Raw genomic sequence first — 16,885 nt, 5'->3', positions numbered from 1 at the left:
CCAAACAAGGGATCAAACCTCTGTTTCTGCGTCTCCTGCATTGACAGGTGGAGTCTACCACTGAGCCCCCTGGGAGTCCCTAAAGGAGATTAGATTGAATGTCCTCTGTTTCTTAGTTACCTGGTGATTAATGCACACTGGTGAAAGGACATCTAGTCTTTTTTCTATTCAGCATCTTTCCGTGCCTAAGTTTTCCTTCAAATACTTATTAAGCATATGCCAAGAACCATTCTAGATATCATGTGAGCAAAACACACAAATCCTTGACTTCTTAAAGCCTAGATTCTGGTTTTAAGGGGAGACAGATAAGTCTTTAGTAGGAAAATATTTAGAAAATAGAAGGCTTCCCAGGGGCTCTGCGGTAAAGAATCTGCTGGCCGATGGAGGAGACACAGGTTTGATCCTTCAGTTGGGAAGATCCTTTGGAAAAGAAAATGGCAACCCACTCCAGTATTTCTTGCCTGGGAAATTCCATAGACAGAGGAGCCTGGTGGGCTACATACCATGGGGTCACGAAGAGTCAAAAATGACTGAGCAACTAAACAGCAGCAAAAGGAAGTAGAGGTCGGGGTGAACCGTGAGAGGAGAGTGTGCAAGCGGAGGGGCGACAAGTGCCTGGCTTTGCAGCTGTAGCTTGTATGTTGTGTTTGAGGAGCACGTGGAGAGCAGTGTGACCTCAGTGAGGGAGTGCAGGAAAGAGCAGTGGGTGCGCTCAGAGAGGTAACAGGGCCAAGTCAGAAGGTCTTGCAAGCCAGTTTTCGCCTTGGATGTCTTCACCGAGTGGGATGAAAAGCAACTGGAGTCTTTCAGCTAAGGAGCAGTAAGATCTGACGGGTTTTTTCCCAACATTATTGAGATATAATAGACATATGTTACTTTGTGAGTTTAAGGTGTACATCATAAATCTTTGTTTCTGATATCTGTTCTTTATCCTTAGTACTTCCTTTTCCCCATCTTTATCCTGTCTCCCTTTCTTTATTCAGTGACTCAATGGGAAGCGTAAACAGACTGTAGCTATGGTGTTATTCATTCTTTATTTAGAAATAAAATGTTTTTGGATTAGTTGGGCATTCATTTTACTAGGCAGTCCGGCTTCAAACAGTTTTATTTTCAGACTTCTCAAAACCTGTTCACTATTTACTTTTGGCTATGTGTCTATTTCCATCTATTGCCAGTATATCCATTATTTGAGATATAGTCACAAAAAAAATGTTTTTTTGGTCAGAACTTTTAAAATGACCAGATGTTTAAGATTTTGAGTTCATTGTAGAGGAGAGCATTAAATGGAAAACTGAACTTCAAATAAACTGAAAAGAGTTTGCATTTTGCTTCATATTTTGGTCATGGGGAGGAAACCAGTTTGCAGTGCACTGTTGTTACTTGGCCACAGCTAGTAGATGGCTCGGATTTTAAAACTGAGGTGTACACTCCTGTAAATCATCCAGTTAACAGATTGCCTGTAAGGGCCTTGTAAGTTAATAAGCTGAAACTTTTTACTGTGCAAAAAGGAAAAAAAACCCAATAAACATTTGAATCATTTGTGGAATGTGTCATAAAAATGAGAAGCAGCTAGAGTTATCTAAAAAAACAGTGCTAGCACATTTTCTCCGTAGAGTTGCCAGTAAATTTCTTAGAATTTCCTGGATTATTTTAAAGATAATTTTCTCTGTTAAGATTTAATTTTTTTTTTTAAGTTTTTCAGGAAGCTTTAAAAAAAAAACCTAAAGCAAAACTGAAGATATTTTTATAATAACACTATTTTCAGAAAGTGCTCAAGATTCTCATATGTTTAGAAGTTTCAGGTTAACTGGTCTGCTATTTTAGGATCCCAGTTAAGTATGTAAATCAATAAGGGCCTCTGGTTGCCAGCACCTCGGCCATTGCTCTTCATGTGGTCCTTCCCTCTCTGCATGTGTATCACGTCAGTTGGGCTGTTTGCATCTGCAGCCACAACTTCCAGACAGTAGTACTTTTTTGGACTTTGCCTTAGATTTACAATCTGCCTGAAGTGAGTTCAAGAGCAGAGAGTGTGTTTCATGTATTGTTTTCCCACAGCCCACAGCTATGCCGATTTGTTTGAAGTTGTGAATTCTTTGGTCTTTAAAGCAGAGCTTTTGCTTTTTCTGTTTGAGCTTGTCCCACGTCATCATTCTCTATCCTAACTGCCTGGCTAGCAAACTGTCATTTTTCTCACACATGTTCCATATGTTATTTTGACAGAATTCATTCAGACTGCTTGCTTTCAGCAGTTTCATTATTGCTCTTCTTTTCTTTTGTCCCCCCTATAATTGCTACTTTAATGCATTTGGTTTTTCCCCCAATTTTTTTGTGATAAAATACACATAGCATAAACTTTACCATCTTAGGTGTGTTTAAGTGTATAGTTCAGTGGTATTAAGAACATTCATACTATTGTGCAGCCATCATGACCATCCATTTCCAGAAGCATTTATGGAACTACATCTCTATATCCATTAAACAACTCTTCATTGGCCCTCCTCCAACCCCTGGAAACCACCATTCTACTTTCTGTCTCTCTGATTTTGGCTCCTGTAAATATCTCATATAAATGGAATCATAAAGTATTTATCTTTCTGTCACTGGCTTATTTCAGTTAGCAGAATGTCCTCAAGGTTCATCCGTGCTGTGGTATAAGTCTGAATTTCCTTCCTTCCTTCCTTAAGGCTGAATAATATCCCATGGCATGTATGTATGTGTGTACGCTTTGCTTATCCAATTCATCCATTGATGGACTGGATGTTGTCCAATCATCTCATCCTCTGTCACTCCTTTTTCTTCCTGCCCTCAATCTTTCCCAGCATCAGAGTCTTTTTCCAATGAATCAGCTCTTCATGTCAGGTGGCCAGAATAATTAAAATGTCAGCATCAGTCCTTCCAATGAATAATTAGGGTTGATTTCCTTTAGGATTGACTGATTTTATCTCCTTGCAGTCCAAGGGACTCTCAACAGTCTTCACCACCACAATTCACCAAGATCTAAGCATCATCAGCTTAGATTGTCATTAAGTATATTTCGCTGTAGGTCACTGTTACTCCTTCTTTATGTGGAGGCATAGAGAGATTTAAGTGTTTTTAAAGTAATTTATTTGTATGCATAATTTTGAGCCAGAAGCACAGACTTCTCAGCATGAGGGAACATTTTGGTCCACGGCCAGGATCACATGTGTGACGATGTCTAAGAAGCCTGTCTTCTGAGAAGCCTTCTTCTGTTTAGTAACCTGTTCTGAAGGTTTCAAAAAGGGGGCAAGGGAAAACTTTTGCATATTTGCTGTTGAACACTGCAGGTTTCTAGGCATACATGTCGTTAATTCGTGTTTCAAAATTCTGATATCTTTTTGAACCCAAAGAATGCTTAACCTGTCATAAATTAGTAGATTTCTGTCAATAGTGAGTCCCTAAGAATTGCAACAGTGCTTGCTTATAAAAGCAGCCATGGATATAAATCGAAGTCCTAAATTTTCTAAATTTTAATGTTACTTTCATTCTCTGTTAACTCTTACTCTGTAATTTTTTCAATGTTGCAGTAGAGGATATTGCCAGTGAAATAAGATCTGCGGTAACTGCAAATACTAGGAGCCTTGAAAGAGTAAACCTTAAATGATACTCTGCGTCAGAGATTCCCATCCAACATACCACCTGTGAGTTACTGATTTGCCCAAGTATCGATCCCTTTCTCCTTGAGGCCAGCCAGAGGCCCCAGCTTCGTTGCTGGGTGTTGTGGTATTTTGCTCTTATAAGCAGTGTCTTTGTGAATATTCTTGGACTTGTCACCAAGGTATATATAGAACTTCTTGGATATGTGTCAGATTTCTTGGTTGTATAGCATACTCACAGTTACCTTAACAAGGTCATGCTGGATTGTTTTCCTGGGTGCTTGTGGCATTTTACTCTAACTGGTAGTGTGAGTTCACACAGCTCTTTATCCTCACTGTTAGTTGATAATTGTTGAGTGACTTTTTGCCAACTGAGTATGTAAGTGATGGTGTTTCATTACGGTTTTAGTTTATATGTTAGGCTAAAAATTAGTTGGACTCCTGCTGTGTGTGCCACACTCTTCTCTAATAGCACTAAAAAAACAGACGAAGATCTAGGCCTTTGTGGAGTCTTCCATTCTCGTGTGTGCGTTGAGGGAGAGAGCGGAGGAAGGGAATTAGTAAACTAGTAAATGGGTAAAATAATCAGATGATGGTTAAGGGCTATGGAAGCAAAAGGATAAGACCTGGGTAGGACATAGGAAGTTCAGGGGTGGGAGTGGGCGCAGTGTAAACAGGACGGTCAGGGAAGGCTTCATTGAGAAAATGACATTTGTACAAAGAGCTCATGGGAAGTATGTGGTACCTTCTGTGTTATCCTGGGAAAGGACATTTCAGGCAGGGAAAGCAGTAAACGCAAAAACCCTGAGGGGAAAACATTTCTGATTTGTTCAGGAATAATGAGGCAGAATGAGCCAGGGAGTGGATGTTAGTAGAAGGTGAAGGCAGAGAGGTGGCCAGATCACAAAAGGCCTCTGATGGTCTTTAGCTTGTACTGGAAAGGTAATGGGAAATGGAGATGTTATGGCCTAACATGTTTTTAAAGGATTGGTCAGACATTTGGCTAATTACTAATGAAAAAGCATTTTTTTCCTGCTTTCTTACCTGTGAAATATCTATTCATGTCTTTTGATGTCATTTTTAATCTGATGTTCTTTGTGCTTTAGTGATTCTTAGGAGTTCTTCCTGTATTAGGCATTCTTCTATATTTTGGGCTCATCTTTTATCAGCTGTATATTTTGCACATAACTTTTTCTAGTTGGTGATTTTCCTTTTTATTCCCTCTATAATGTTCTTTGAAGAACAAAAGTGGTATAGGCAAATATACTAAATGTGTCCTTTTATTCTTATGAACCTCTAGTTCATGTGAGTTCATTAATTACAGTCTTTGGATTAGGATACTCTTACCATTGATCCAGCATAACTCTCTTTTATTTATTTTTAGTAAATAATAAGTGAAAACACTACAAAAACTAGAATTGTGCAACAACTTAAATCCATCACTTTGATCTCTCCTGCTTCTCATTACCTGAGAGTAACCATCATCCAGATTTCAGCATCCACTCCTTTGCTCTCTGTTGTATATGTTTTCATCTCATTTATTAAGTATTTCTAAAAAGTATGGGTGCATATGAAGAACGAAGTACTGATGCATGCTATAAAGTGACTGAACCTTGAAAGTATTGTGCTAAGTGAAAGAAGCCAGTCACAAAATGGCACATATTTTATATTAAATATCCAGCACAAACCATAGAGAAAAGAAATAGATTAGTGGTTGAGGGGTGGGCAGTGTTGAAGTGTCTTGAACGCTTCAACTGAAGAGAGGATCTTGAACACTTCAACCTGATGGAACCTGAGAGTGAAAGGTTCCTTTCTGAGAAGAATTAAATGTTCTAAAATTGACTGTGGTGATGGTTGCACATATCTGTGAATGCACTAACAACTATCAAATTATATTCTTTAAATGGCTGAATTCTGTGGTAAAGCTCTTAACTTTATTAACATTGGTGTGGAGGGTGGATTTGTATCATTTGGGACTGATTTTTTACTTTTAAGTGCTTGATTCATCAAGAGTTGATTTTTTTTTTAATGATATAAGGTAGGAATTCAATTTCAACTTCTTTTGCATGGCAGAGCTTTTTAATTCTTCTTATAGAATAAATCTCTCCTTACCCCCAGAACTCAGATGTACCACCTCTGTCAGATACCAGAGTTTCAAACCTGTAAGGATCTATTGATTGAGTCCCTGATTTATTGGTCAGTAAGTTACTCTGCCTAACCCTGGGCCACTAACACTTTCTAAAACCGGATAGGGAGCTTTACTGATTCATATATCCACCCTTGCCCTCGGCCAGCTGGTGACTGTTCTCTGAAGAAACCGAATGCCCCCACCACCGTGAGCAACTTGAAAGTGCCTGAAAGTGCTGCCTTGTGCAGACCCTTCAGAGGAGAGCCAGGTTTCAGTTAGGGCAGGAAGATGAAGAAAAGGTTCAGAGATACAGTGGTGGGTTTTTGCTGATGATGTACGTGGATTCCGGAGAACTTAGTGATGGAGAATTGAAGGGAGAAGGAGATGTGACAGAGGAGTGGGTGTGTGGGTGACCTCTAGATTAGACCGTGGCGAGACTGCAAGTGTCGAGGGTTAGGGAGGGAAGAGTGTCAGCTGTTGCCATGGATGCACCAGCCTTGCTGTTCTATCGCTCAGTAGTGTCTGACGCTCTGCGACCCCATGGACTGCAGCACGCCAGGCTTCCTGTCCTTCACCATCTCCTGGAGTTTGCTCAAACTCATGTCCATCAAGTCAGTGATGCCATCCAACCATCTCATCCTCTGTTGTCCCCTTCTCCTGCCTTCAATCTTTCCCAGCATTGGAACTTTTCCCAATGAGTCAGCTCTTTGCATCAGGTGGCCAAAGTATTGGAGCTTCAGCTCAGCATCAGGCCTTCCAATGAATATTCAGGGTTGATTAAGATTGACTGGTTTGGTGTCCTTGCAGTCCAAGGGACTCTCAAGAGTCCTCCAACAGCACAGTTTGAAGGCATCAATTCTTTGGCACTTAGCCTTTTTTATTGTCCAACTCTCAGTAATCATCCATACATGGTTACTGGAAAAGCCATAGCTTTGACTATATGCCAACCTAGTCACCTCTTAAGCCTTTTCTAGGGAGGGGCATAGTTACTTTACATTGAGGGCTTCCCCTTGACTCCTCTTGATGTGAGTTTACAAGCAAGGCCAGTGTAACTGAAGAATATGCTGTTTTAATCCCAGGGCCCAGGGCCCCACTTCTGAACCCTGTCATGGAAAGAGTTGACCTTATTACACAGTGCTGTCTTTGTCCCTGGCTTTTAAAATGCTTTAGTTAGTATTCTAGAGTTTCACTATGGTATATATCTAAGTCATTTTTTGCTTGGTAGCTTTAATCTTGCTTAGAATTAATAGGATACCCAGAATTCTGAAGATCAGTAACTCCCCATTCATTTAAACATTCCAAAAACGTCTCAGCCCTTTTCTCTTAAAATATTACCTATCCGTCATCTTTATTTTCTCCTTCTGAGAATCCCATTTAATATGTGTGGTACGTTCTCATTCTCAATCTAACTCATAGTTTCCATATCTTTGAGTGTCTTGTGCAGCGTGCTAGGTAATTTCTTTTCTTTCTTTCAGTTCATTAATTTTTTCTTTACCTCTGTCTGCTGTCTATCTTGGTTGACTTTATCATTTCAGTTGCTTTTCATTTCTGGAAGTTTTTTCCTTCCTCTAATCTGTCTTATACCTTTAATAATCTTATCTTTTAATTTCTTTTGTTTCTCTAAAATGTGCTGACTTTATATTCTGTATAATTCCAAAACCTTTAGTCTTTGTAGGTCTGACTTATTTTGTTTCAATTTACTCTGGTTCATATTGAATTTTGATTATGATCTCATTGTTCTTGGATCTTTCTTTACCTATGGGAATTCTCAAAGGCCTGAGTCAAAAAAACATGCTTCTTTTAGAGAGTATTTGCCAGGTACCTGAAGGCACTCCCAATCCTGGACCAATTGAAACCAAATTTTTGGATTAGGGTTTTGGAGCCGCACAAATGGTGTGAATCCTAGCCACAAACCCATGGATGTGTGGGCCTGTGGTTATAAATTCTCTGAGGGAGAAAATATGTTTTTACTTCTTTTGTTCTGCCCGTGGCCAAAGCCAAGAAAGGCATGTATTCCTTCTAAACCATTGGAGGAGGAGCATCATCTCCTAAAGGACCCTGACCTCATGGTGGTGGTCTCTGCTGAGGCCTGCAATCAGATCGAGCTCCAAACTCAGTCCCCTGCCTCCTTGGCTAGCAGCCCATTAAAACCCAAGATCCATGCTGAACCAGAGCAGATTAGTGTATGTTCCCAAGGAAAATCCCTACTTCTAAGCTAGTTAAACATTTCTCTTTGAGCTTTCTTATTTTGACTTGATTCCAAAAAATTCCCTTAGCTTCCTTATGTCTTAGCCGTTCATTTAAGTTTTCATTTATTTCCTACCTTATCTGTAAACATTATGTATAAAAAGTGACAATAGAAAAATAGTTCTGCAGTCTTCTTTGCCACAAATTAAAGAACAGAATGGCTTCATCAGACTTGGCCAGAGTTTTACTCTGTGAGTATTAAGGACAGCTTGCTATTATGTACATTGTGATCACAAGCTACTTGAAAGGCAAAGACAACATACAAATAAAGTACAGACAAATACAGGAAACAATAGCTTCCTAATGAAGCCCAAATGTCTTATATTTGAAGTCAGCTTTGTAAGAACATTTGATTCTAAGAAGCAGGGACAGCTCAGTTCACAGTGAAATGAATATACTTGCAAATGGAAGACATCCTTCTATGGGAGAGTAAAAGGGGTTTCAGAAGAGGGTAGAGGATGATAAGCTCAAATTCAAGGCAAATATAAACCAGTTGCTCCCCACTGAAATGGCTTTTAGACAGTGAACAACAATAAAAAGCCTTAACATTTATTCATTTAGTGCGTATTTTGGAATGTCTTCTTTGACTACCTCATTGACTTTTTTAGGAGAAACAGAATTAAGTGTTATATGAGAAGCCTTCCCAGTCGAAATAGCTTACCTATACTACTCTCTTATCTTTATTATAACTGTCTGTGTTGTTTCCATGTAGTAGATGTAACAGTATTCTGAGAGTGTTACGTGCATACAAAGAGCTTTTGTTGGCTCTGTGTGGCTGATTGGTAAATTCTGTTATTTACTATTGTTCCCAGGGCTAGTTGTTATTTTACTTTTTAATTTCATGAATTATTGCTCCCTGTCTGTAAGGTTGGGAACAAATCTGACTTATGTATCCTTTCAGTTGCATTTGCATTCATTCAACGGAGCATGTGCTATGTAGTAGGCCCTCCACTAGCATAGGGTTACCTTTGTTGGGGTAAAAATAAAAGCAAGCTGTAGCCTCTACCATCATGGAGCTTGCAACCTAGTAAGGGAGATAGCCATTAATAATAGTTTTTTGAAAAATCACACAAATAAATGTAAAGTTGCAGCTGTATTAAATAGAGCAGAATAAAAGAATATACTATGAGAATTGAGGAGAAAAAGAGTTACAGAAGTTCAGATTATGAACCAAATTGTGAACAATGTTCTAAACAAATTCCTGTGATAAACAAATCTTGAACCAAGTTGAAAACACTTCAAATCTTTATCTTTCTCATTACAAAGATTTGTAGTTTTGCATATCTGATACACTTGAAGGATAAGTAAATATCTCTGTCCCCCTACCATTGGAGAAAACTGACCAGTTTGAAGGGATATTTTTGATGTCCGTGTTCCTCAGGGCATGGTTGGTTATTTTCCTCTAAAAGCCCTTACACCCAGAGTGATTTCCTTGTTGGGAGCTCAGTTGATGGTGGTAGTTAGCTACATTTTAGAAGCTACTTTTGGAATTGAGTGTTACCATGGCCTCATTTAAACATACAACATACATAAAGATTGAACCATAAGTGTTCATAAATATTTTCAGTGGATCCTGAGTTCTCACATACGTTTTTTAAAAGTGCCAGTTTCAGCCTATATCAGAAATCTTAAAATATTTATTTTATTTCTATAAACAAAACCAACTATAGTACCTAGTTGAGTTATTATAAATTATTATTCATGTCCTGCCCTTTGAAGACTTTTCAAAATTTGAAATGAGCTAGGTCAGAAGAAATGTATATTCTTATTTTAGTGGCTTTTGAAAGAATATTTGAAAGTGTTTGTGTGTGTATGCAAACTGCCAAAATAATTCTGAATAAATTGCACTTAAATAATTATTGTTAAACTGGAGTCATCTGTGTTCATGGTTGGTTTTAAAGAGCTTCTCACCCCTTATTTGTAGGATTGTTAATGTTATTTTTAACTAAGTCAACAGCCCTTGACTATATGCTTAAAATTTTTAAAAAACAAACTTGCACAAAAGTAGACATTTATAATGAAGTTGTTTTTCAGTCACATAGTGGCTGCTCTCAAATGAGGCTAAAACTGTCTGAAGAATGTTCTTGTGCTTATGCCAAGAAGCTTCTGGGATGGGCATATTTTTAAGAATTTAGAATATAAACAGCTGTGATCTGTGGCAAGAGACTTAAATGACCTCATGATGACAGCAAGAACAAAGCATTTTTGAGTTATCGTGGTGGTGTATTAATTCATTGCAACGTGTTTGTCATTCTACTATCTTGGGGTATTAAGGGAGAGCCAGGCAAAAAATTTCAGACTGGATTTAACTAAAGATGCTATTTCTTTATTGTTATAAACAAACTAAATACCAGGAAAATATTTCCCAAGAATGATATTTCATGAATTATTCTAGAGCTGTAGCTCCTTAAAAAAAAAAAAGTTGCATGAACCATTTCGGGATGAAGGCCATTTATTTAGATCCTAAAGTTTTGATTCATTTTCTGTTAGAGAGACTGTGTTCCAAACATTAAAGATCAAACACTTGGCTTGAAATGAGAATTTTTTCTTCAAGACAGATCAATTAAGTGCTTAGTAAGTACTTACTATGTGTCTGGCGCTATGCTAAATATTATGGGATACAGAAGAAGGTGACGTTAGCTGCCTTTGTTCTGGTTGAAAGGAAAGGCATACTCAGTTGAAATTGCTAGAGTAGGAAAGACATTATTATAATCAAGTACCAAATAAAATAATTCATAGTTTATGTGACACAAGCATTGAAATAACAGCCCTTCTTTTCAGAAGTGACTTCTAATCATTGTCAATAACAGTAGTTCTCAACTCAGAACCACTGAGTTGAGATTTTTCTCCCCAAGAGGACACTGGCAGTTCTGGAGAGATTTTTTATTTTCGTGACTGGGGCTACTGGCTGCTAGTGTAGAGAGACCAGATACATTGCTTAACATCCAGCAGTGCACAGGATGGCCTTCACAACAGAGAATTATCTGGTCCAAAATGACAGTCACACTGAAATAAGAAACCTTCATGTAGCGCCTACAGATGTCAGGGCCAGTAAGTCTTGAAGTTGGGAGACAGACTCCCACCTTCCTCGAGACCTCTGTTGCCCCGTAATGCTGTTTGCCTGAGGCCCTTTGGGTCCTTCCACAGAAATGAGCGTTGAAGATCTATAAACTTTTGAACATTGTAGACAAGTTTTTCTAGCACAGTGTTTCAAAGAGAGATTCCATAGTTCTTACCAAACTATAAGGATATCCATGTCCCCCCAAAAATGTCAGGACCCAGTCGTCACATTGGAGTAGTTCATAGAGATTGAGACCCATTAAACCAGTCGTGTAAAAGAAACACCTTCCTTAACATCATGCCAACATAGGAGTAGAGTTTATGTTTCAAGGATTAAAATTAACCAGAGAATACATTTTGGTGGGGTGGGGGTGGGGGGACTCTAAATACGTTGCTTAATTTAGTATTTTGGAGTAGTAAGATCTTTCTTCATGTTTGAGGAAACTGTAATAGAATACCTTAAAGTTATTATTTAAACATATTTAATAACAGTACTGTGCATTTAGAATTTGAGACTGGACTGTGTGCTGACCCACAGGCATAACATATAAATTATTTTATTTTCCTACTTGAAATCAACTTGTTTTGTCAGGATTTGCTGCTTTCTCCCAAGTGAGTACCAGTGTTTACATTTCCTGAGGTGCTATGTATCTGTTGATTCAGTCAGAGATCTGGACATGTTTTTTACAGTTCACATTTCTCCTGAAAACTGCTTAGTAAAGTGAACTGTGTTTTTCTTACAAGAAACATTTTTGAATTGAGAGTTGAGTTTCTGATTTGGCATCCCATAAATCAGAGAGTATTGTCACAAATCAGACATACCAGTAGTGTATCATGAAAACTACTCTAAGTAACCTTGAGTATGCTTATACCTTAATGCTTTTCTAAGTTATAGAAATTTAGAGATTAAGTCTTGGTTTATAAGCCAAAGAGGGGACCTTTGAAAATCATCTGTTCCAGCTGTTTCATGCTCTTCTTTGGGGCTTAGGACCCAAAGTATGACTTTCAGTTCTTTTGTGCATTTGGTCTTTTACAAGAGGTCTTTTAAGAGGAAGAACAGTGTATGTGGGAGGAAGAAGTTGTATGCTTCTGATCCAGCCCAGCCTCACTTTGCAGATAAGGAACCTGAGACCCAAAGCTTTAGATTTTATTTGTGGACTATGCATTTCTTTATTCTTGATCAAACCAGCATTTCAGATGTATCTGGTAATAGTATAGAGGATAATTAGGAGTTAAAAGTCTAACTGTATATAGCTTCCTTATTCTGTGTTCTTAGGCAAGCTGCTGAATATCCTCAGTCTCAGTATACTCATCAGGGAAGAAGGGAATTATATCCTTAGAATGGTTTTTACTTTCTTAGAATTTAGAATGTATCTGGGAAGATGATCTGGATTGACGTCATCTCTCAAATCATTCCATTAATTTTGGAATATTAAAGACCCCTCTTTCCAAACTGAACATGAACTCCCAAAAATACTCCAAAATAAACATTTGTTTTATCAAAGGTGATAACACAGTCCTCACATTTCCTTTACTGTGGCAGTAGTGAGGTCTTCATGAACTGATAGATCAGCCTTGGGGCTTTTTCTTTTTCTCACCCCTCTCTAGTTATTGCATTAGCCACCGAGAAACATCTCAGGAACCGCAGAATATAAGGAGCAAGAACCCTGTAAGAGCGAATAACATCACTGAAAGAATGTAAACCATGCAAAGTGGGATCTGAACTTGATGGCCCTTTGATCTTAAAGATGTGCACTCACAGAATGAGTCCTTGAGAAGAAATTACAAGAATTCTTTCTTCCAGGGGTATTTCCACAGAGATGGCCTTACTAATCAATTTTTGTTAGTCACCGATAGTTTCCAGAGAATATAAGCTTTTACTTGGGCAACAGAAGCAAGTAGAAATAACTGTTAAAGACCAGTTACCTTTCAAGTCTCAAGTGGTTAAATTACATACCAAGAAATAAAGTTTGAGCCTAAGTAAAGGAGTTTTCTTTAGTAGCTTGACCATATATTTAGCTGCTGAGTTGGTTTGTTTATCTATTTTGGTTTGGTTAGGTTTATAGTTGTTTGTTTTTAGTAAATAGCTTTGATGTAGGTTGATACTACGTTACTCTGTGACATTGGAGTATTGCATTTTTTGTTTCTCTAGTAAATATATTAAAATAATCTTTTTTGGTTAATTACATTTTTAAGTGAGTGAAGATACAACATTTTAAACTAAACTACTTGTGTTTTCCCTTAGGCCTTAAAGAAAGTGCAGAAGAGATGGTCAGAAACAAATTGGAAGGAAAGGATAAACTGACCCCTTGGGAACAATTTTTAGAGAAGAAGAAAGAGAAAAAAAGACTGAAAAAGAAACAAAAGGTATCAATAATTATGAATGAATAATTATTGAACAGCCACTAAGTATCAGAAGATGCCAGTGCTTGGCACCCATTGTCTCATAACGTAACCACTCACTGGGGTAGGTTAAGTGTTTTCTGCAAGGTTACACAATGATGCATAAAACCTCTAAAAGATCACAGCCACTGTAACTGCTGCGCACTAATATTTTACATTTATGTGCTACCTCAATAAAATGCATAGTTCAGTTGATTTCTAGATGTAAGACAGTTGGATTCTGTTCTGTGTTTGTGAGAAAGAGGGGTACAGACAGGCATTTTTACTTGGAGATATATATAGAGAGAGACATTTTCAGAATGAATGAAATTTTTGCTGTATATTTCTCAAGATGCATTTTTCACTCTTTGTAAAATTTTTCAATATTTGCATATAGATCTTTTAACATATTGTCATTAGATCCCTTTTTTTAAGATATTTTGTCTGTGCTAATATGTTGTCTGTGAAAAATCTGATTTGACTCCCATGATTCAGAAATTCAGAAATTTCCAGAGTTAGAATCCTTAGTAATAACAGAGACACTTAGGGTTCCTGCCAATAAAAATATTCTGTCTTGTCTGTGAAATGCAGCATCCTAGCAGTTCATTCATTATCTTAAGATTATATCAGGGAGGGAGGATCGGGATGGGGAATACGTGTAACTCTATGGCTGATTCATATCAATGTATGACAAAACCCACTGAAAAATAAAAAAATTAAAAAAAAAAAAGATTATATCACTAGTCAGAGAATTTTACAACCTGAGGAATCTTAAATGATTACTTTTAGTCCAACCCTGATGTTTTATATTGATGGTTGTAGAAAATGAAGTGATCCATCTGAGAATATGCACCTCGTTAACTGCCGGGCTGATGCCGGAATCCAGGTCTCTTGCTCCAGGGCTCCTTCTACCGCACTGCACTGCTTCTCTCTGTAGATACGAGCACTGCAGTATTGAAAGAGGGCTACGGAATGCAGTGATGCAGTGGGCTGATTTTTGTACTCCTCTTAACACTCAGTGTTTCTGGAAATGGATAGAAAAATGAGGAAGTGAAGTCAGAGCCCTGCCTGCATTGATATTCTTCCTCTCCCAGGCAGTAAAATATCTTTAAAAGAGAATATTTCCACAAGTTATTAAGCCATCAGTTTAATGGAAGACTTAGAAGTGGGTCTTCATGGGGTCAATAAAGTAATCACTCTTTGGTGAGACATTTAGCAGCTATTTTTTTTAATTTTCATTTGATTGGTACTTTGATATTTCCTTGTGCTTTTACCCTTTGCTTTTATTGAGCTTAGAATGGACTAATTTTATCAAAGATATTAAAAATAGGTTTGTTGAGTGCTCAGTTCTAGACTGAGTACTGGACTTGGTGATTCAACAGATCTGTTCCATCTCATGAAATTCTCCACATACAGGAGAATCTGAAGAATTCAGGTTAAAAATATTTTCCCCCAACTCTTTATCACTTCAGTTTGATACTGAGAGATTATTACTGAAGAAATGAATACATGTTTATTTGCCATAGTTGATGTAGCTGTAATTTAGATCTAAAAGAACAGTTTTAAAAATATGTAAATAAAGATGTAGTTAGATACATAAGTATTTTAGAATCTTTGCTATAAACTTCATATTGCTGCTAAACCTATTATAATAATTTGGTGAAAAATTCTTAGAAGTCCTTGTTCTTAAAAGGATAGTAATACCAAAATGAACATTCTTTAGGGTTTGTTGGGTCTTCTTCAGCATGTAGGATAATGTTTAGCAATGTGCATTCTAGATGTTTTCCTTAAAATGACTCATATTGTAGATTCCTGGGGATAAACTCCATCTGGTTAGTCTGATCTTAGTTTGCATATATTCTGTTTACTTTATAGACTTGATTTTTTTTTAACTTAAATATACTAATTTAGTAAACTGTTCAAATTTGATTAGGGAAAATGTAACCAATTGATGTGCTTAAAATTAGTACAGAAGTTTTCGTGAATGGATTATAGATAAAACAAAGTGATAGTTGAAATTGGGTGATGAGAACAGGAGGTTTATTATACCTTCCTTACTCCTTTTGTATTTTTGAAATTTCATAACAAAGAATCATTTTCTTTAATTAACCAGCAGATAAATTGCATTAAATATGATTTGAAAGATAACCCACAATGTACTTGTTCAGTCGCTAAGTCATGTCTGATTCTTTGTGACCCAATGGACTGGAGTCTACCAGGCTTTCACAGTGCACTGCTTCATGCTGTTGTTAATCACTGCCATTTCTCAATTTTCTGAGAGATAAGGCTACCTCTCTTCACTGATCACCCATCTAGAAGTATTCTTTTCCTCAAATGTGTTTTATTTTTGTTTCTTCTGGAACTTCCTATCTTTAATTATTATTACTATATACCTTTGTTGTTTAAGGCTTCCCTCATAGCCCAGTCGGTAAAGAATCTGCCTGCAATGCAGGAGACCCAGGTTCAATCCCTGGGTCAGGAAGATCCCCTGGAAGAGGGAATGGCAACTCACTCCAGTATTCTTGCCTGGAGAATCCCGTGGACAGAGGAGCCTGGCAGGCTACCGTCCATGGGATCACAAAGAGTGGGACACAACTTAGCGACTTAACCACCACCATACTTTTGTTTATGTGGCTAATTTCTTTTAATAGATCGTAAAATTTTTGAAGACAGAAACCATATATCCGATAACTGTTGTCTCTCTCAAAAGCCCTATATAGTTCCTGCATTTATAAAGTATTCCATAAGTATTTGTTGAACAAACAAAAGAGTTAATCAGAAGTTATTTTGTAAACTTAGCCATTTTTGAAAACTAATTTTAGATTGAACTGTTTGGTTTAAAAAAAAATTAGGTTTTTCTTCACATTTATTTGTTTTGGTCCTTACAATAAACTGTATTTATTTTTTATATTCATCTTTAAGGCTCTTGCTGAAGAGGCCAGTGAAGATGATGTTCCCTCTGATGTTGATATGAATGACCCATACTTTGCTGAAGAAGCTAAAAAAATAGGTAAGCCAACCCATATTTGTAATTTTCAGTTGGAATCTAAAGCGAAAAAGGTGATATGGGTAGAAACAATGTAAACTATGCATTCTTTCAAAATCCCTAGAATTTGTGTAGCTCCCTTGTGGCTTATAAGCAAGTTTGTCCTATTAGATGTAACCACTGGTCAGATAGAAGGGTCAGCATGTCCCCTGTACATACAAGAAGTAATTTCATTATGGGAAGCTTTGGGTAACATGATTAATTTCACAGTTTACTGAGGATTCCTTTGTGGATTCTAGGTAGATTGATTATAAAAGGATGAGGAAAAAAAGGAAGTCATATCTTTGTGTGCTTTCACTGCTTTTGTATAACACATCCATTCCAGGTCTCTCTTTGCAAAGTTGTGAAGAATTGGAAGTATGGAATAAATCCGTTTGTGTTTATGTGGATATGTTGAAATTTTTACAT

At 37.3% G+C, this 16,885-nt stretch overlaps 1 protein-coding gene across 1 annotated transcript in view; it reads left to right on the top strand.

Annotated features, from left to right (window-relative positions):
- Positions 1-16,885, top strand: part of ESF1 (ESF1 nucleolar pre-rRNA processing protein homolog) — a 51,585-nt gene that overhangs the window by 22,246 nt on the left and 12,454 nt on the right. The window contains exons 10-11 of the mRNA XM_065920878.1: positions 13,295-13,416; positions 16,354-16,441. Coding sequence (XP_065776950.1) covers positions 13,295-13,416; positions 16,354-16,441 — 210 coding nt within the window. The remainder of the gene's footprint in view (positions 1-13,294; positions 13,417-16,353; positions 16,442-16,885) is intronic.

This window comes from Muntiacus reevesi, chromosome 2 (assembly GCF_963930625.1).
Source record: "Muntiacus reevesi chromosome 2, mMunRee1.1, whole genome shotgun sequence".
Classification (NCBI taxonomy): domain Eukaryota; kingdom Metazoa; phylum Chordata; class Mammalia; order Artiodactyla; family Cervidae; genus Muntiacus; species Muntiacus reevesi.
The sequence above is the reverse complement of the archived record's forward strand: the minus strand, read 5'-3'. Positions and strand labels throughout refer to the sequence as shown.